This window comes from Plectrocnemia conspersa, unplaced genomic scaffold (genome assembly GCF_051122295.1).
Source record: "Plectrocnemia conspersa isolate PC_06_02 unplaced genomic scaffold, ASM5112229v1 ptg000012l, whole genome shotgun sequence".
NCBI classification, from domain to species: domain Eukaryota; kingdom Metazoa; phylum Arthropoda; class Insecta; order Trichoptera; family Polycentropodidae; genus Plectrocnemia; species Plectrocnemia conspersa.
The window spans coordinates 22411012-22434419 of record NW_028277176.1 but is presented as its reverse complement, the minus strand read 5'-3'; the positions used below and the strand labels follow the sequence as shown (position 1 = coordinate 22434419).

At 31.2% G+C, this 23408-nt stretch overlaps 1 protein-coding gene across 1 annotated transcript in view; it reads left to right on the top strand.

The window, feature by feature from the left end:
- Positions 1 to 6419: 6419 nt before the first annotated feature.
- The window catches only part of Hex-A (Hexokinase A), a 49187-nt gene continuing 32198 nt past the window's right edge, over positions 6420 to 23408 (top strand). Inside the window, exon 1 of the mRNA XM_088199625.1 lies at positions 6420 to 6549. Coding sequence (XP_088055751.1) covers positions 6520 to 6549 — 30 coding nt within the window. The 5' untranslated portion in view covers positions 6420 to 6519. The remainder of the gene's footprint in view (positions 6550 to 23408) is intronic.

Sequence of the window (23408 nt, the reverse complement as noted above, 5' to 3'; positions counted from 1 at the left end):
TTGTGAAACCATATTAGATATGTTTAATAAATTAGATAAAATTATGTTCCAAGAATTACAAAAAAGGCCAATGAGTGTAGTTTTAAATAAAAATAGATTTACTAGTTGTAGAAGTATGATTGATAAATTGGAATGGTTAAATGCTTAAGAAATATTGAATATGAATGTTTGAGTATTTATATAAAAGTTAGAAAATATGTTACCAAAGAATTTTAATAGGTATTTAATATGAAATAAAGATGTTCATGTATTTAATACTAGAAATAGTGACACTTTATGGATAGTTAGGTATAAGAAAGCGAGTACGGCCAGGGGAATTAAATATGGAGGTGTGAATTTGTAAAATAATATTACTAGGACAATCCGCATAAATATAAATGTAGCGGGTTTCCTAAATGGAATAAAGATACACCTTCGTAAATTAAGAAATAAACTATAATAGTAAGTCTTTTTTTATTTTCTGTTCATATTATGTATTATATGTATGTTTACTGTAAAAATTATATATATTAGCTAAGTAAATTAATAAAAAAATCCGAAAAACCTTAAATTTGTGTGTTGATTTTAAAAATAATCAACATTTGCTTCCACTTGTACTCGCTCAATTATTAATACTTTGTTCTGAATTTTGTTTTCGTAGCAAATTTATCCATAGTGGGGTATTACGATATTAAAAAATCTAAACAAAATTTAGATTGATTGGAAATAAATACAATAATTAAATTTTATTAACACACATATAATAAAAAAGTGATTAACTAATAAAAAATGTCTCGCCTGATAAAGATGTTATTAATTTTAATGTTATAAACAACATACAGTCTAAATAAAAACACAAAAGATTACTAAACGAGTCTGACAGAGATACTGAAATACTGAGAAAACACAACAATTGGTTTGCAATGCGACTGCAGCATTTGATACTATGCTGCGAATGAAATGTGAGACGAAAAGAGGGCGGATGTTCGGGGAATTCCAGGAAGTAATTAGAAAGAGAGTGAGAGAACCCATTGTCTCCGGCACAAAATATCGATACCGATCCGAGAACGAACGAGAACGAGAACGCTGCAAGAATAATAAAATGTGTCATACTCTCGTTCTTGGCGTTTCTCATATGTCCTAGACAAGAGTGTAGATGAGGCGGAATTAAATTTCAGCTTTCACCGGTGAAGAACCACTGATCTATATAAATGTTAGTCACATACGGATTTTAGAATGTGCTTAGCAGGTACTCAGTGCAGCTTTTTAAATGATTACCATTACGAAAAGGGTGTTTCTATATGATAGGTTATAGACAATATCATATTCTAACCCACTTCCTCTCTAGGCATCGAATTGGCCAGAGTAATAAATTGTGAAACACTACCCCTATCTCCAAAAATGTATATAGCGCGAGAATGGCATACTCACGACACTTCCATCTGGAACTTGCAATCACAGACTTTCTTCCATCTCGAACTTTGACTTGTCAGATTTTGACTCTTCTAATACTTCATTTTCAAGCTGGGACATATTTCAGACGAATTTGTACAAAGCGAAGCTACACTGAGTACCGATCAAGATGATACTAAAAAGACCGACGTCAAACCTGGTCCAGCTACAAAGTCTGAAATCCAAGTGCCATATGAAACATAGCAAAGAAATAAAACACATAGTCAGAAATATGTGTAGCACTACCTATTATATATTAGCATCATTGTTTTGGATTGCGAAGTGAATTTACTTAGCTTCACTGCCAAATAAGCTTCATGATGGTATTCTGACTTTGATGATCGGTTTTCGACTAGTTTCATGGTAGTCTGCCTGAACTAAAACACTACTGTTAATAAAAATAAGAACCACTTACCTGTTGTAATGTAATATAATGTTTTCCTACAATATTATATAATAATGCCATACGTCGATTATAAATTAAAATCGTTTTATTTTATATGCGATAAAACACAATGCAATTATTTTCAGTTATGCGGCATTACAGTATAAGTTTGTTATTTTTTTATCTGAAAACTAATACCTTGTTCATTTTATATTTTGTAGATTGTCTGATAAAAAAATTGGAATGATGTTATTTGATACAAATAGCATTTTTATAATTGTATTGACGAATCTGTAATTAATCAATAGCTCTAGAGATTACGAAAATATAAAAAATGATAATATGTATTAAATGAAATATTGTATAAGGTATAGAAAAAACCTAATGTCAAACAACAACAAAAGAGCGATAAATAATAACGAACAACTGATAAAATTAACAAAAACAAATATTGGTTTAAACCTGTTTTTTAATGTCGAAATTTGCATCCGGAAATATGATATTTGTTAGTATCTACTGAGTTTTACTATTTTACAATATTTAAAAAAAAACTGTAATATGTATTATATACGAATTTAAGAAAGAAATATTTATTATAAATAGTATTTTTAGCTTATTTAATTTTTCAATAAGAGTAAAATTTCCCTTTTCGTTAATTGCATATTAATTACTATAAAGGTACATTTAATATATAATTAAAATATTAAGTATAATTTATATAAAAATATACAATAAAATAAGTCACTTGAGCTAATAATACTAATAATAATAATATCATATATAATTCTTTACTACGACAAATGATAATAAAGATTAATGTTGCTTGCATAATATAAATTTATTACTACCTATTTGCATAATATAAATTTATTACTACCTATTTGAGATAAAATCAGATAAATCTTAGGACTATACTAAAAATATCATAATTATTACAACCGAAGTCAAATAACTGTAAATAAAATGTCATATGTAATTTAATTGTTGTAAAATAATATAATTTTCATTAATTCAATTCTAAAGAATATGTTCTTTTGATTGAATTTTCGATTATAAAAAATTTCCATTATTATGCTACTAAACTATGTTTATATATATGTAGCTTATGCAATTATAAAATCTTATATATATTAAATTCCATTTTGATTGTCTCTAACAAATACGATTTCTAATAATTGATTTTTTATCATATTTGATATTTAAATTAGGAGAAGGAAGTGCATATTATTAAATAATCTTTAATCTCAATATCTTGTGTATTATAATTGCGGGTAAATTGAGTCTTCGTTTGATATTAGATAATAAAGATTGTAGATAGTATGTAATTGTTTGACATAAGCTTAAATTGATATCAATTACAGGAAATAGTCAGTCTAAGAATTGTACTGCTCTATTATACAAATTATCTTTGTAATGTAATGTAGAAAACTTGATCTTGTGCAAATAATCATAATTCTCACAATCCATATAAAATTTTAGGGTGTGTCAAAATGTTAATGTAGTAAGTTATATAATACATTCTGCTAAAAACATACGTAGCTGTAAGCAAAAACATAATATATTTTTTTTATAATATACAATAACGTCATTCAATAATTATTTTTGTCAATTCAATATTGTGACGATCGTAAATTTGTTTTATGTAATAACAATATAAGAGCAGCAACACGTACTTTATTATTGTTGAAGATGCAACATGACAGTCATTAGCCCAATGCGTTATAAAAGGGTAAACACAATTAAAACATACTAAGCAAGTAGTGAGACACCAAACAGAAATCAGACTGTAAATTAGTGACATCTATTTTATTAACTATAAACTATAATATCACTATATCTCACAATAGCTATCACTCAATAAAAGATTGCAGGGCAAATTGTTAAGTCTCGCTTAAGTGACCGGTTTGTTCTTTTGTGTGATTTCGGTCTTTATTTGTCGTTATAATTTTTTTATTTAATAATTTATTTTTAATTTCACATAAAAATGCTGAAGTGAAGCTATAAGAGCGAATATAATTTTATTGCATATTATCGACTGAATATATCGAAAATTAGTAAAAACAATAATAATTCACGACACGCTGTCTAAAATACTTTGAAACGGTTCAAAGAATGTGGTTTTAACAAATCAAAGCCAAGAACTGGAAGAAAACGAAAGACAACTGCGCAGGAAGATCTTAAAAATCGCCGAAAAAGTATTCAAAGCTGGATGCTGAAGTCTCTGCAAGCGGAGGGCCATCCATTTTTTCGCGGACGGTGAGAAGAAAGCAAAACAATGTGGAGCTCAGAGGTTGTAAAGCTCTTACACAAACCGTGGCTTTCAGAAAGAAATAAAACTCGAAGGTTAGATTGTGCCCGAAAACACTGATAATGGACATCTGAAGATTAGACATTTGGTTCGATGAATCCAACTTTATGATAATTTTAAACTAAAATTGGTTAATATAAAAAAATGTGGAAAACCTAATTTATTCAAAAATTTCTAAAGCAATGATTTTAAAAATAATCCTACTTTTTTAAACATTTTTTTAGATTTTGCGACCCCTGGTGTATCATGCGCCGAAGAGTCGGATAAGAATATCTAGCTGATTGCGTAGTACCCAAAGTCAAATATAGTGGCGGAAGCGTTATTGTTTGGGGTTGCATGGCAGCAGCAGGGGTTGGAAACTCGTATACTTGCGAGGGTAGTATGAATAGTGACATTTATATTTCAATGTTGGAATCCACTTTAATGGATTCCTACGGGAAAATATTTCCAAGCACAGATCATGCTATCATCCGATTCCAACAAGAAAACGCTCCATGTCATACGTCACTAAAAATCAGGGGTTAGTTTGTGTCAAAAGGTTTGACGCTTTTAGAATGGCCTACAGTGTAGGTCATTCTAAAAGGTGACTGTGTAGGTCCTACACAGTCACCAGACCTAAATCTTTAAAACTAAAAAATAAAAGATCGTCCAATACAATTGCAAATGTAAAATAATATTGTAGATGCAATGTAGAAGAAGTCATTAAGTTGACAGTATGCCATCAAGGGTTGAAGCTGTAATTATAGCTAAGGGTGAGCCTACTAAATATTAAAAATATACTTAAAATAAACACTTTAAACAACCATAGTCACTTTTTTATTTATATTTTCACGATTTTTTAAAAATATAATGAAAATGGAATTATTGAATTGACTAAAATAAAATCTTTGCATTTTGTAATAATAAATACAAAAACGTAACACGAATTCCACAAAAATTTGCTACGCACACTTGTTTTTGAGATAAGCACTAAACGATAATAATGGTGCGCCTTTCCGACATTTTGTTTCGTTCAATGAACGAATTCTGCGAATTTCGGTCATAGTAGATACGCAGATAAACATTCTATTCACAAATGTTTTTTGAATGCGTAAAAGCATTTTTTTGTTGAGAAGATTGTCTCGCATTTCGAAACAAAATAAGGGCACATAAAGAACCATGAATTATCATGAACCATGAATATATCATATAGTTAAAAATTGAACGAATAATTCGAATAATCGAATATTCGATTGAGAACAATAATGGCTATTAACTGTTCAGGAGAAAACTTCTTTATTTTTTAACCTATATGTTTATTACGACATAAGGTTGGATCTAAAAGTGTGATACTGTCATGATCATCTTATTAATACACATAATAACTTAAAAAAATATTTTTTTTGCATCATAAATACGTTTCAAAATTTAAACTGGTCAGGCGCAAACGAGCGAAACAATAATGTATTTAAATAAATAAAATGTACAAACAAGTGAATAAATATTTTTAGATTAAATTTGTTCCCCGATAACAAGAAAATAATTTTATCCTTTTTATTGTTTAATTGCTATTTTCGCTACTCGTGAGAATGGGGGGCTTGGAGGGGCCTTACAAGTGGAATAGTTTAGAGCCTCTCTTCATATAAATCAGACTCTGATTGTTTTTTAACGGTATTCACCACAAAATATTTTATTTTTATTTATACATACATTCATTGTGAACTCATGCGAAAAATGCTTTTATTTGAATATTTTCCATCTTTAATCCAATAGCCAAAGTCAATCGCAGATCACTTTTAAACGACAATAACATTAACAACATTTAAATAAATAACCTAAAATTTTGTTTTGAAATTTGCTTACATTTTCAATGCGCTTGTAGCTTTTGAAAGCTATGATATATTGGAAGGCGACTGTCACGTGAATAGTAAACTTAGACAATGATTTTTTTCTGTTTTCAGACATCGTCTCAGAACACACCTCCGTTCGCGAGTATAGTTCAAATTGGTCTTTCTGCTCCACATCGGCTGTACTATTTTCGAAGCCCGCGCCTCGAGCCAAAAACGAAGAGCGTCCAAACGGGGGTTCGTTTTCAGTTAGTTTGACCGATATGTTCGGCGACATACAAGCGATTGAAACGCGCGAAAGCTCGTAAATTGTTACCTAGCAGCAACAGTGTCGTAAATAATACAATAGCGTACATATACTACGATATAAAAAGAAACGACACGCCGCTCGGCGCGCAGTACTTGCACGGTACTGTAAATCTCTCCAGATAAGAAAAGGCGTCGCGTTTAATCCCAGCAATTAGGAAATCATTATCTGACGACGCGTTTATATAACGCGCGCACACTCGACCGCATCTGGCATTGTGGAATTTTCGCAACAATTCGCAGCAGCAAGGAAAAGGACAACCATGCAGACGGACCGCAACGTGAGCGCCAAGGTGAGTGAACTACCCCCAAGTTTATTTTCATTTTAAGAAGGAAAATTCGGGCATAGGCGTTTTCGCAACAGCAGTTTTTAACATTGGCACGTTTTCGCATCGGTTACCGATGCGCTTGCCAACGTTCTCGCGACGATATGTGGGACATTGTGTTTCAAGGGAACTCGCGATTGTCTTACTGTACTGTAAATGTTACTTACACTCCCCTGTGTATCGTCGATAGATTACTCTGATTATCGAAATTGTGTAGGGCTGACACCTGCTTAGCAATTATACATTGTTTAGATAACGTCGCAAAAACATCGGTGATTAGTCACAAACGTTTATCAGTTCGATTTTCAATCTACGCGATTTATTTGGATTTATTTAGTCATTGATAATGATGAGATTAATTTCTCTCATTGTATAAAGATCTTTTGATTGAAACGGTTTATTTTAACTACAAATTTAGTTTAGAGATTTGGTCAAATATGGCTGCGATCAACATTTTTCAGACACCTCTGTTTTATTGTATGATTAGTAGTGGTTAACTTTAACATAACTTAATAGATTCCAACTGTTATAAAACTACATATAAAACGACAATTTAACCTTGGTGATAACGATGTACTGTAAGGGGTCGGCAACCTTCTTAGTATCGCGGGCTAAATATATTTTTTTTTTTTTATTCTATATCCAGGGACGTCATTTCAGGAGGGGAGGCAGATGGGTCATTTACCTCCTCTTGAATTTGGCCAGAAAAATGCATATAATTTAATAAAATCTAAATATTTAAAAAAGTTGAAATTACGTCCCTGATTCTAAACCGGAAATACTCAGGTATCTAGAAAAAACAGTCTCGAATCTATCCCAAAAATATATCATTTTAGTGAAATTATATCGAAATACATTTTCACAGGTAGATATATATTTTTACCAGTGAATATATAATTTATCTGGCAGGTGCTAGTAAAATGATATGATTCAACTTTTCCATATGTAGTATTATATATATACATTTACATATTTATCATTATTTATTTACATGCAATGTATATTTTTCAGTAAAGTTATATTTTCACTAGTGAGGTCCAAATATATTTTCATCAATACATATATATTTCTACTAGTTAAAATATATTTTAACTGATAAGCGCTGGTAAAATTATATATACAGTTGCAAAACGTCCATTTGCTGTTCAAACCCAAACCTAACCTAATGAATGTTCTAAAAAGTAAAAGGTAGTAAAGTACAAATAAATTTTCATTAGTAGATTTATTTATTTATTTAAATTAAATTAAGACCATCGTAACCTATGCGTCATGATGGTCGAAAACAATACATTGTATTATTTCAATACATAAGAAATATTTTGTGAATCGTCTAATATTTTATCGTCGAAGTTCATTACTTCAGGCATCGACTGAATAGCGCGTTTAGTGTAAATGAATTTCCAGAACGCTTTGGGAGCATTAATTATTTGTTTTTGGCAACTTTTGTAATAATTGCGATGACAGAAGATCATCAAACACTTAACACGCGCTCTTAATGACCGAAATTCCTTGAGAGCAGACGGATGTACATATATTTTTAAACATATTGTTTACGGGACACGTAAAATTTCGTTTTTTCAATTGTTGCTGGTATGTGGGATCCGTATAAATACGTTTTTTGTTGACTTTTGTTGACCACAATTCACACTACACAAATCAATATATTTTCAGTGATTTTTTGTCAACAAATGAACTATTCTTTTATTTCACATGGTCAAAACCTTGAAACAGATCGTATTTATTCCAGATTTTTAATGGGCAGATTTTATACCGCAACTTTGTTTAAACCTTTTTCATACCTTGATAATTCACGAACTGCAATTTTCATTAATATGAATCCATTTTCTTTGTAAGCTCGGAAAAAGTCAAAAGAATGAAAGTTCTAAAAGTAATTACAGTTTTAGAATTATCATTAGGTCAAGTCCAAGATATTCCTCTCAGGGGAAAAAAAGCGGAAGAAGAAGTACAGATGTCGCATCTCTCATATTGCAACATAGTTTGTCTGCACTTTGATGTTACACTATGTTTTAAAAATATTATAGCTAACCTTACCAATATTACTATGGACTTCTGATATAAAAGGGCTGATTAAAGTATATTCAAACCGAAATTTGGTCAATAGGAGGGCGCAAAAACAATTATCACTTCTCAGAAGTCAAAAATTCACGTCAAAAGTAATAAAATCGTGTCGGCGCCGTCGCAGTGGAAACGCTCGGTAACGAGCGTTTCCACTGCGACGGCGCCGACACGATTTTATTGCTTTTGACGTGGATTTTTGACTTCTGAGAAGTGATAATTGTTTTTTGCGCTCTTCTATTGGGCAAAATTCGGTTTATATGTTCCTCATTTAATTTGTATTATTATTATAAAAGTGGTAGTTTGAAAACTAGATTACCGAACGTACCCACTACCGCGGCGGATAATTGTTTTTTGCGCTATCCTATTGACCAAAATTCGGCTTAGATATGCTACATTCGATTCTTACTTATTGTGAGTCGTAATATCATTATAAAAAGTCTTAACATGAATGTTGCCACTGCGACGGCACGATTTTCTTGCTTTTGTCGTAAATTCTCTCCTTGAATTTGCCCAGAAAAATGCATGTCATTTAATGCAATATATTGTAAACTAAATACGTGTGTTATGAATATTTTGTTATTTTCAAAACTTGTTCTGTGATCATTTGCTGCTCCTCAGGACTTGTCGCTCCTACTTACCTATACCTACGGGGCACCCCTGCTCCCAAGACTCACCAACCGACTCAAGTAACCAGAGACTAGAGGGATACTATTTTCACAATTGACTCTTCCTCATTTGACTAATGCATGATTTTTTATCGAATATCGTGTGCAATAGCATTTCTTCAGACCACTAACCTCAAAACTACTTTTGAACATATTCCATTGGCATATATATTTGTAATGTTTGTTTTTGATTAAACATTGATTTTCAGCGCATACTTTAGTCAACTAAAAGCTGACATCATTACTTCCAGTTTTTATTTTGGTAATAAAATAAACTTGAAGTACAATATAGATCTGTGTCATTTAATCAGAAGAGTGATGGTTAAAACATACAGTTGGTCAATAATATTAATTTAAAATAGGTATTTTTTATGAATGATTTTTAAATGCGAAGTTCTTGAAGTATTGTTTGTGTAAACCGCACAAGATACGCGCATATTAATGATAAATGACAGCGTGTTGTAAATTGAAACGTAAAACAGTACGATTGATTATATACTGTCTTTCGATGATGTAATAAACTGCAAATTATAATGCGACGTTTAAAAACAATCACAAACATGGCACATTTATTGTATATTTATATTCTTATTAATTTTCAATTACGTCAATAGTAATAAATTCTAAGAAAAATCATGAAAGAATATTCTAAACACGTCAATATTTATTGTTGATATAGCTATATCGCTTAGAATAAAAGTAATTTACTGGAATATAATCGGGATACCAACCAGTGCATTGACATTGTCTGGCAAATAATGATCAACCACCGGAGCAAATTCTTGTTCTTATCTGTCTAGTCTTAACAAACTAAGAATGAAACCATAATCAGTCATATCTATATAGATTTTATATGCATCTTATTATGTGCTTATAAATAACTAAATTTTGCACTACGATGCTGTATGTTGAATTATTTGCATATGCTAGCATATATAGATAAATATTTTGGGTACTCTGCTTGTGACATAAAATTTATCATAAGAGAAAAATACAACTATTAGATATTTCCAATCATATAGAGTGACTATCTTTTTGACTTTTTTATTGTCAGGGTGAATTGCAAATTAAGGCTGTTTAAAACAAAAAGATAAACCACCAGGAAGCACATGTGTTCAATTCCACAAATTTGGTAGACCCAAATTTTGTGGGCTAGTTTTTTCTGTGATAATCCGCATTGATTTTGATAATTTAAAAGCTCGATTCAAAGCTCTAAACTATCTTATCATTTTACTAAAACCTTTTGAATCAAGAAATCTTCAAAAATCTGTTTGGAAAGCCTGTTACTGAATCCGTACTAAATTGTTTTAATTTTCAAGATGATCAAATATCATTGCAAATAATATTTTTTAAAAATATATAAATAAAAATTTTCGTGAGTTTTTGGTGCGACATATAAAAAACTGAAACACTAAGAATTTTAGTATAAAATGTTAATATGTTGTTCATATTAGACTGAAGGTCTAGGATACAAAAGTGTCAGTGTAGTCTGTATTAACACTACACTCAAATTGCTGTATATTACTTCTAAGTTCTTATTTAAAGGGATATTTTAAAGTCATCACATTTTGATGTGAGGGTTATATTAACCACAGTAAATTTTGTATTTTCAGTGTATGTTGTTTACATAAAATAATGAAAGTGCACTTTTGCTAATGACTAATACTACGAAGTTATATTGAATCTCGGCAAAATGGCCGTTTATTTTTCAATTAAATAAAGTTTGTGAGAAATAAAATTAGCTGAAATACACAATTTTATTCGAATTTATGTTCAATATAATTTTTGGAGCAAATTCAATGTATTATACACAGATCGGAGTCGTTTCATTGTTTTTCACTTTGTTCGGAATTGTGTGTAAATTAAATGAACTGCGATTGAATTAATTCAGAAAAATTTATGAAACATTTTAAATACATAGTTTTATTAAACTTATTGTATATATCAGGGCTCCCCAAAACACTGGTGTTCCGCGAAAAGTTAATAAGTATTCCGTAAAAAAAATACAAATAGTTTAGCCTCATATTTTCAGGCAAGGACTATATTTTCGCACTCAGTACGAATGAAAGAGATGGTTTCGGTTTCCTGGTCCCATCCAGCTGTCATTAGTCTGTCGACAGTTGCCAAGATTGTCAAGCTGGTTGGTCGCGCTAAAAAAATCGTATATCGTTTTAACAATGGAGTGACTGACGAGTATTTTTAATTAAAAGGGATTAAAAAATCAAAAAGCACTTTTTTTAAATTATTTTATCAGTGGTTTTTAATCTGTGGGTTGTATAAGGGAAAAAATAAAATCATAGTTTTGTTCATTCTACTTTGTTTTATTTCTTGTTTCAATAAATATTTACAAAGAAACTGAATATTTTGAAACTCAATATAAATAAAATCAAATATGTTGATTTTGAGGATTAGTTGAGGAAATGCATTGATTTTGCTTGATACTTGTTCAGTATTACCACGCTCAATTTTGAAACGCAATATAAATAAAATAAAATAAAATTATGGTTCTGACGATTACTTGACGCATTGCATTTTCCAGATTAGTACCAATCTGATTAAAATATATTTGTTCACACATCTGATTAAAAGATAAAAAACAGTTTTAAAATACGTGTTAGAGTATTTATCATACCTGTGTCTAAATTCTAGAGGAAACAAGTCTGCAGGAATTTTACCTATTTAACAAGTATAATAAGTGTGTGTTGTTTGAATGATTAAAATTTAATTAAATTTGCTAAAAAATGATATTTTAACAAGATGCTTTTCTTATTATAACATTTAAAAACTATTTATGGATTTTGAGTTGAAATATTTGACCTTTAACAAAAGGAAGATGTGGACATTCGACTGATACTGATACATCTACGATTGAAAAAAAACAGGATGTACAAAATTTGGTTTTTAAAAAATCTGATATTAAAGATCACGTGTCGCTTATGAATAAATCAAAACGAAAATACGTTGAAAGTTTTTTAATTTTGGCTTTACGTATATTGACAGTTTAGATGCTCCTGATTCAATGTGTTATAAGAACAATTCTTTGGCTCCAGCTAAATTTCGTAGGAACTTTGAAACGATACACGCTGATTACAAAGGAAAGAAAAAGTGACTCACTGGAAAGTCTAAACTTAAAATGAAGCTCATACAATCGGAGAGACACGCGTGAAAGACAGATGCAGATACACCAAAAATAGATGCAGTATAATTATCAAATAATACTATTTCACGACGCATCAAAGATCTTTTTACTGACCTAGAAAAAGAGCTAATTCATCAAATTGAACTTTGTAGTGCATATAAAATTGCATCTTTAAAGAAAATTACAATTTTGGAATTCTACGATTAAACAAGATAATTTCCGGCTCTACATAAATATTTGACTTAATTTTTTGTAATAATTTCCGAAAATTAGTGAGGACGATTCCTGGGCTCGGTATCCATTTTTCGTGACAGCTATAAGTGCAAGTTATTTTGAAAACCTACATTATTTAATAAGTGACTGATTTAAAATAAATTTACAAAAATAAAATTTTCCAGATGATTTCTGGACAAATTAATGAGAATAATACAGATTCTTGTTTTACTTCCGTTTAAGTATGACATATTTATGTGAAGCAGTATTTTCTTATTATTGCGCAACGAAGTTCGAGCTTAGGAACAGGAGCGACCGAATTTTTGAACGGATTGAAATAAAATCTTGTGTCTTTAAATAACAAATACAAATAACTTATAACTTCATGAAAAATTGCGACGCACACCCGTTTTTGATTGGCCTTTTCCAACATTTGTTTGTTTAAACGAACGAATTCTGCGAATTCGGTCATAGTAAACACCGCCACAAACATTATATTCACAAATGTTTTTCGATATAATTTATTTGTTGGGAAAGCGCATAAAGTATCATGGATTTTAGAGCGGTACTAGTCACTCGGGTATATTGATAGAAAAAACGATCTGTGTTTTTAAATTATACAAATTGTTTCATTCTAAGATTTTTTCAAATTTGATTTGAAATAGTATAAACGAATATTTATATAGAACCCTACTCTCAACCTAGCTACTCAATGACCATTCCGATGAGTTTGCCAACGTTTTTATGTCAATGATTTGATTATCTTGCTTTTACGAACTGCTGAAGTTGTTGGCAGTAAAATCAGCTGTTATTGTGGGGTTCCTTTCAAAAGTTTCTCAGTGTTCTTCCATACCCCACCAAGCACAGAGTTTTGTCTTGCGGACGAAACTCTTGTTTGACACTGGTTTCTGTTTATTGTTTGAGCTTATAAGATATCCGTACATCAAACTACTTTTCCCATTGAATTCAGACGATAAAGTAATTATTATTTCTTAATTATACGGGTGAATAATTTACATGCATAAACCGAAAAGCTGAATAGGATAAAATTACATCACTAGTGCAATCATATTATTACTATATTCTCCGTTGCCAAATGGCGAACGTATAAATACATACGTACTTCTGTCTGTCAGCCAGGAATGTCTATATTCGTTAATTGTTATTTGTAACGTTAGTAGTATATTGGTGGTGAATAGCGAAACGTAAAGGGCGGATCGAAGTTGCCGTATTACGTAATTCGGCACCAAGGGCAAAGTTGAAGGGCGTGGAGCTCGGGGTGACGTCTAAGAGCTGGGATACGTGTCAAGGGTGGTGCCAAGGTGAATTTTGTAAGTCGTCAAGATATGCGCTTCCTATCGTCATCTCTTCAGTCTTATGAATATTTATAATATTTTGCAAGTGACAGGACTAACGGCCATCGTTCGGCGAAGTCGCGACAGGCGCGTGCTTATTTTTGGTTTGTCGCTTCTGAATCGCGTCTTTCGTCGCATTCACAACAATAACAATGTATTAAATTGAAACGCGCAAAGGCGCCTGACTCTTAGCAAAACTCTATATTTAACGTTTTCACCGACCTCGAAAGGGAAAAGGCGCCCAGTCACGAAACATCGGAATCGGAAACTCTTATTTACGCACATAAATATGCTTGTAAACACTGACGAGTATTATATTTATTTAAACAGTTGCGAAAGTCAAAAAAGAGGATAATGTTGTGTAGTGCAACGATAGACATATTATATTGATCGTAAACTTCAAATGAGCGGCTGAAGAAATTTTCACGAAACATTTACGTACGTTCGCAGCAACTTGATCTCTCAGATTTACGTCAAAAACCACCCAATATTTGACTCACCAACTGTGAGGTTCTTTCTTTATAGCACAAAAATTCAAATCATTAAAACTTGAGGTACATTCAATCTATAACTGGTTGGTCGGCCAGTGCTTTATCCCTTCGTCGACCGACCCCAATATTTGGTTTAAATCTAGTCTAGAACGACGGATTATTTATCAACAATTAAAATATAGATTATATGCATAAATACTGAAACACAATTAAAACATGTTTTAAGTAGTTCTGAAAATATTTAAAATATATTTTCCATTATTCTTACATCATTTTCGATACAATTAAAAATTGGTTGTATAGATCTATATTTTCCATAATTTTTTAGAAACATAATCCGTATCTTATCGAGAATGGTATTTTATTTCATTTTTTGCGTGAGAATGTCGGTTCAGATGATTTTTATTTAATAAATCCTTTTTAAAAAGTTTTTACGAAACCCACCCTCATGAACTCGCATAATAATTAAAAAAATATATTTTCCGCTCGTTTTAAGAACATTTAATATTATATTTAAAAACAGAGGTTGTCCATCGTTGACTCTCGCAAGTCAATCGTTTATTCGTGTGATATTTATTTATTTATTAAAATTATAACCATCATGACCTGACAGGCAAACCCAATGCGTCACGATAGTCAAAAGTACAAATACATCATAATACATACAAATATAAACAAGACAAAACAACAGACACAAATCACCTCAACAGGTGTGCATTGTCCCATACGAACTGAACCAAAACTCCATATGTGCAAGAGAAAATGTCAATATTTCTATGGACAGAATTGAGCAGATAAATAGCCTTGGCCAGAGAAGAGTTGGCAAGTGCTCCAGTTCTAGACTTAACAGGCAAGAATAGTGGACGCGACCGAGAACTATAACCACCTTCAGGAGCCCACATTTGAAGCTGCTCGAGCACTGAAGGATTGTCTACGATGCCCTTGAGCAATTTCCAGAAGTGTTTAGTTACATAAACACTTCTGCGAGTCGACAAAGAAACGTATCCCAGGGCTCCTAAAATAAAAGCACTGGGAAACAAGAACGGATAATACCCGTATTCCTTCAAGTACAAATATCGAAGAAATTTACGTTGTACTTTTTCCAGCTTCAATTCATTACATTGATTCATTACGCCTGGGATCCAAATGATGGAGCTAGTTTCTAGTATGCTGCGGACTAGAATATCATAAAGAGTGCGCAATACTAAAGTATTCCTGAAGTAACGTGCATTTCTCAAGATAAAACCGAGCATTTTTAAGGATTTGCTATGAGTCTCTGCAATGTGCTGGCTAAATTTCCAACGTTCTTCGAAAGTCACTCCTAAATCCTTAGTTGAAGAAAACCTTTCCAGAAAATATCCGCCTAGATGGTATGAATATTTTGCCGGCGTTAATGACCTTGAAAATGAAATTGTGTGACATTTCTTTACACTGAAAGGCAATTGGTTATAGCAAGCCCATTTCCATATAGAGTTGAGATCCTCCTGTAGGTCGAGGGAATCAGAAATCAAATGCATTTTCTTGTAAATTTTCAAGTCATCTGCATATAATAAAAAATCTGAATACTCTATTGCTGTTTCTATGTCATTAATGAACAATAAAAACAACAATGGACCCAAATTGGATCCTTGAGGTACTCCAGTAGGGGTCTTATATCGTTCTGAAAAAGAGTTATTATATATGATATCGTTCTGAAAAAGAGTTATTATATAGTTATTAGATATGTAGTTAAATGGATTATTTCGCTGATATTATATTTCATTACGAATGTATAGTGTATTTTAATAACATAAAATTTAATTTATTGAGCGTCTATTTTATTGTAAACACTGATATTGTTATGCTCTCTTAGTTTGAAATTGTATGTTTATGTTTCATCAGCATTTCTTCGGTGGTATCGAAGACTTTTTACTCGGGTCAACTTTTTCGTAAAATTTAAATAAAATTAAACACCATATATTGCACATCAAGCTCCTAAAAGCCATACATTTTACATGGTACAGCAGTGATATAAAATCATGAAATAAATTAATCTTCTTACATATTTACACATTTTAAACTGTAATTATATTTGCTATACATGTTGTTGGGTACTAAGTAATTTTCAGTAAAACAATTTCCAATATTATTTTTTATTTGCTGTAGAATTCATATATATTTGATCGATTTCTCTATGTATAGTATCTGAAATGCGCACTACGTAGACCGGAACAAATCATTATTTGAAGGCATTGAAGGTCGGTGAATGTTAATCGAGAATTCAACACGTGTCCTCGAACAATTCTACTACTCTAGCCCTATCGTCGAAACTTATTTATGTATAGGTTTTATCGGATCGATTTGAGCTAGAATAATTTTGTATTTAAAACAGTTTTTGCATCAATATTTTTTCGTGTCATTACTAGGTTGGCTTTCGTACACAGATCCTTGACACTATTTTTTTGACAGCGAGATGTAAATCGTATTCATTTTCATATTTGTTTAGTTGTGATGAAAAAGAAAAGCAAAGATATACACGCTTTTGCAGCAATTTCATTATTCGTACAACTCATACAAAATGCATATATAATTTACCAATTATATGCTCGAGCTTATGTTAATCGCAGATATAGCAAGTTAACATGTTTCGAGCCCATTTAGTCAAAGAGGAGTCTGAATACCAGATACAGTGGCTGCAGTAGACGATAACAAGCTTGTCAGCAAGACAATTAGCATTGATTTGCTATATAATTTGAACTTGTTTCCATGGGGTTTAAATCCAATTCGGCTTGAGCTCTGCTAAAGGCTTGTTAAAATAATTAAAAATGTTTTCTACAGTCTCTATGGAACATCTTCCAATGATGTTTCTTAGTTTTTGTTTAAGAGGATATCGTAAGCATTAGGTTTAAAGAATCCCTACCCCGGAGTTTACTTATTTTTAAATTATAATTCATGAGACAGAGGTTGTGTAGATTGCTCATTCTGATCTGATAGCTAAATATATGATATTATGTAGGTCGAATGCTCTATCCAAGTCTTATAACAAACGTTCTGTTTGTAAACATCGCGATGTTTTCGCATTTTTTGCTAGTCAGATGCTAGACTGTGTGACGTATTAGGTCCACAGTGCGATTATATAGTAGAAGTCGAAATGTAATACGTAATCGTTCTTGCTGTACGTAGGTTTTTCTTAACACGAGTGCCTCTTAGTAGTTTCCTTATTGCGATGATAAGATAAAAAAATACACAAACAACACTAATTGTCACTTGACTGGTTCGCGGTATTATAAGAAAAACAACCGTGTTTTGCAAATCTGTAATTACAAATGGTTTGACAGAAAAGCATCGCAATATGAAAGAGAGAGAGAGATATGGATATATCGTAAATTGTAGGCATAACGTTTGGTTGTTTATATCGTAAATTGTAGGCATAACTTTTGACATTCACGCTTTTCTTTCACATATTGTGACGACTAAGATGAGTTGCGAAAATCAGTATTTTCCAGTATATATTATAAAAATATACAGAAATTGGTACATAACTACAATAATTTAACTGAATATGTAGTTAATTATTTAGGGGAAAAACGTCGAAACATTATTTTCTAGTCAGTTTGTACCGAGAGTCGTTGTAAAACATAATAAGCGTTAGCCTAAATAATTTTTAGTTTATTACAGTCGATGTTGCTGTGGAAAACTCTTATACTTAAAAATAATTAGCACTAACAACTTAGTTATTAGTGTTAATAGCTCTTTCTATACCTAAAAAAGAAGGTAAAATATTTAAAAATATATTAAGTACATATGCATATTATTCTAGCCTTAAACTTGACACAAGTCAGAGTCTTATCAATTGCATTTTACTTCAAGTTTATATTTTATGCTAACGCAACAAATTGATATCAAGTTTTTTTTTATTACTATAAACATAGATAACAGAGACTTAAAACATTAGTATTGCTTGCATATTCAGTGATAAGCGAAACAATTAACAGTTTGCATTATTTTTGCTGTTGTTATTAGTATTTTTTTAAATTAATCCTTCCAATGCTTCCAGTATAATGTTATTTTTATCAAATCTATCTCTTTCTCCTTTACATAATGTAATTATTTAATAATATGCTAAATGTATTTGATGAAAATGTTACAAACTACAGTCAATTGATTCACATTATTATGAATTAAAATAAGTTAAGTTCTTCTCGGTTATTTTGAGAACAGATTTTCCGATTTTTAGACGCGCGTGTTATTTTGAAATATATATGTATATATTATGGTTGTCACATTAATACTGAAAAGCGTAAGTTTATTTGAGTGTCAAAATACAATTCCTTAAATTTGCATTTTGATACGTGTCTGAATTATTTTAATGAATATTAAGTTAACAGTTTGTTATACTAATAAACTGTGTTATTTTTGTAATGAACACCAATAATCGTCGCGTGGCGATTATGATAATATCAAGAAACGAAGGATCAGATACATATTTCTTTATCGAAAGAAAAAAAAACAAAAAACGTGATTTTATTGCTTTTAACGTGAATAACGTAAATAAATAATGATTGATGTGTAAATATTTATATTACTACGTATAGAAAAGTTGAAATCATTTAATTTGACTAGCACCTGCCAGATAATTTATATTTTCACTAGTAAAAAATATATCTACTAGTGAAAATGTATTCCGATATGATTTTATTGAAATGACATGTCTTAAAAAATATTTTCGGGATAGATTCGAGACTGTTTTTAATAGATTTTCTTTTAAGAATAACTACATGAAACTGAATGTATTATTTATTTATTTTGCTGCATTAAATACAGTTGTCAAATTATTGATAATACAATCAGTGGCGTAGCTAAGGTATGTGCCGCCTAGAGCGATCCTTAAAATTGTCGCCGCCCCCCATACAATTTTTGCAGGGTCATAAAGTCAGCATTTCTTAAAATAATAAATTTGTTATTATTTAGCTCTTGTTATTCGTGGATTTATGCATGTTTTCGTGCATTCAGGGTTAAGAACCATACTAGACGATCTCATCGCGAATATACCGCCCCCAAGCAAATGCCGTCCGGGGCGGCCCGCCCCCTCCGCCCCACCATAGCTACGCCACTGAATACAATTTATAAAAACATTAAATTTATATAATTTAGCTGGTGTTGTTGTTGATTTTTCGTTATTTCTCTGCTTCTTTCTTAGGTATTCGACTTGAATTTTCAGATCAAATACCTGAATTCACTGCTACTAATTTACATTCGTTGAATATTTCCTCTCATGTCTAATATTTTTTAAACGTTCAAAAAGCAATAAAGTCAACAATAATTTGCAAACAAATTTTAACACAAATGGAGCTGCGTCAAAAAACTACAATCTGTCCCTTTGAATAATAATGTTTATTGTGAAAGTACTACTTAGAAAGTGGGTGCTTTTGAAGGCAATGTTCCGCTTCTTTTATGTATGTATAAAAAGGGCTGAAAGAACTTATATCTAAAATACATTAGTACATACGTCTCAAACAACTGTAATTTAGTTCAAATTCATTATTTGGGATCGGTTTATACTTTTTTTATAAATATACTCCTGCTATGATTTTTTCCAGAGTCGGGCCCCTCAAAGAGATTTTTGATTTTGGGAATTTGTCCCCTCTCCCCTCTTGGCAGGGCTGGTAATATTCACTACTGTTTTATCAAAGGTTAAGACTTAGCTATACCAATTATATGAACTCTACCGAATTTTATATATTTAAAATTATTGCTGATCACTTCTAAAGCAAACTATTAATGAATGAATTCATGATAATTACAATATAAATGTAAATAAATTATAAATATAAATTTACTTTCTTCTAATGCAGTCTTATGGTCCAATTATTTTAATGCCAAATTAATTTCTGATTAATAGATGCACGAAGCTGCTAATTCATAATAGTTAATATTGATTTTAGTATTAAATCTCTTAAAGCTTACATTATTTATGGAAAAATATCTAGCTTTACATTTTAAATTAAACTGTTAAAGTTAAAGTAGATTTTATTAAATTGTATTAGAATTGAAATACATAATCTCTGTGCGGATCACTGTACCAGGTAAAAAAAGCTTATCGCAAAAACGCGTTAAAAACGCAATAAATCAAAATTCTATTAGTTTTACGATCAATCGACAAGTGCATTTGTTATGCTGATTCCGAGAAAATGGTCCATAAACAACAGCCGTTCAGTGCCTTTACACAATAGAAGGTTATCGTATTGCTAGCTGGTGGAAAGCAGGTGACAAATGCAGTGTTGCCTAATTTCTACCTAAATCTCATAAAAAAGACAGACAAAACAACGAATATAATGCCACTTACAATTTACAACAATTGGTTCATGTATGTATATGAAAACTATTATATGTATGTATTTCAAAATTATTTCAAAGTAAATTGAAAAGAAGTCCCGTTGAGCTTGACACTATAATTTCTTTATAGATATAATGTAAAAATAAGTCTTATTTTGTGTAGTAAGTTAGCCACAGGCAAAGCTGTGTTACTTGTTATAAAAACATTGAATTTTATTGGACATTATTTGTTATGTGCTTCGATCAATGTTCGAAACTGGAGCAATGTGATTGCCAGCGGTATTCCGATGGCATTGTACCTACAATTTTAAAACGTGTAGCACACACAATAACATACGTTTTTATAACTGAAACAATTATATTTTTGCAAACGACGATAGCTGACGCGTATCGCGACGGTCGAATCAATTGGTTGTCCTTAAAATTTAACAATCGGCATCTAGTCAAGACTGAGGTCAATCAGTCAGATATTAGTATAGCACTCATTGTCGTGGTTCAAGGAAGATGTGACGATTTACTGCTACAGATATCCATCTGATCAAGATCTGCACACAGCACGCGCAGATTTTGCGATACATTAATCGAGTCTTCGTCACTTAGCTCGATTGGCCGCACTTCATTGTTGGCCCAACAGTCAATCGGGTTAACTGACCGGCAATCAGCGCTTCTTAAACTTCGTCTGGCAAATTCGATGCAGTCGCAAACTTTGTGCTCAATTAATTGTTGCCACTTGACGACACGGAAAATTCTGGATGACGTGTATCATTATAAAACGTTTCGTCGTTGTCGAATTTAGTTACCCCTTACGTGCGTTGATCGATTTGTGTCTGTATGATCATTAAGCTTTTGCCTAGACCTAGAGTGACCGCTGGAATTGTTTTAATCAGTAAAGTGCGCGTGCCGATAAACATGTTGCCAAATATATGTACGAATCGATCTTATACATCGTGTCAGTGATGTATAAGATAGATACTTATACCGTAATCTGCACATTAAAGGTCAAAAAACCGATAAAGAAGTACAAGTACCCTGTGCATCTGAACTGTGGGGTAAATAAGTAATTTCAAAACATGAATATTTTTTTTTTTGGTATATACATATGTACTTCCATTATGCATATATGGTACGAATACTCGAATGAGCTGCATAAGCTTTTTAGCAAAGGATTTCATATCATAATATGATACGACATTTACCTAGATATCCATTAATGAGATATTGAAAAAGCTGGAAAAACTCAATCGATTCTAATTTAATTAATTAATAAAGAGACACAACAGAAAACAATAATAATTGTGAGTCAATGTGAGATCGAACTCACGACTTTATTATTAGCAAAAGTTTTCACTACTACTCCATTTTTCTGGTTATCCATCTTATCAAAGAGAGCAATAGAGTTTTCAATAATTCAATAGCAAGCAATTTATTGTTATCTTGTGATTTTTGCCCACATGGAATATCTTAATATAAGATTTAAAAATATTTAAAAAATGAAGGATGTGAAATTAATTTGCAATGCAATACTTCAATAAAAACAAAAAATTAATTTAGTACCATATTTTGATCAAAATATTTTGAAGCAAAATTTAGCTCTAGATCCGGATGTCAAGCCGGACAGGAGATGCGAAGAGAGAAGCGGCTGCGTATTTGTTTTCGCAATAAGCACGATTTATGGGTGGCACTTAAAAAAACATAACAGACACTTGCAGAAAGTAATGTTTTTGTTTAATAACATATACGTATATTTATAATCTCGCAATCGACTAATCTCTTCACTGTGAGAATATTTTCAGACCCGTTTATTTCGAATCTGTTGGTATGACAAAGGTATTTTTCACGCTGGTGCGTAAATTTGGTACAAAATATTTGGACTCAAAAATTGCATTGTTTTGCGATTTTAATTGTCGCAGATGTACGCTAGTGTATTGCAAGTAAATTGACGAACCTGACTGTAAATTAATATACATTGATTGTTCCTTTTTTTAGAAAATCTGTCTTAATTTCCGATCGTCACGAGCGTCGGCATAACGAATAAACTTGTTTTGCATGTTTTTTTCTCACTGTAGTGACACAAAATAATCAAGATAGCTAAAAATCATATGACGACTTTTCTTAAAATAAAAAAATATATAGCTACAAATTAAAAATTAAATGTAAAATTAAGAAGTGCAATTAAAAATATGCAATAAAACATAAGAAGTGCAATATTTGTAAATATTTTTTTAAGGAAAAATATTTACAAATATTGATAATTAACTAATAAAAATTTGCAAGTATTATTTAATTAAAATCATAAATGATATCAAATACATATTACTTTATTTTTGTGTATAAGTTTTTTGGTATTTGTATATATTTTGTGTGCTTTTATTTTAATGCATAACATAAAATTGACAATGAGGTAAACATCTTACCATTTAAAGCCGCTTGAATCGAAAAGCTAGGAAAATGATTTTTAGAATCGTTGACTCAAACAGTTCTATTACACACTTTAAGAGAATCTAATTTTTTTCAGCATAATAGTGCTACTAACTACATAGGTTTGTTTGTGCTGTGGTAATCCATTTAG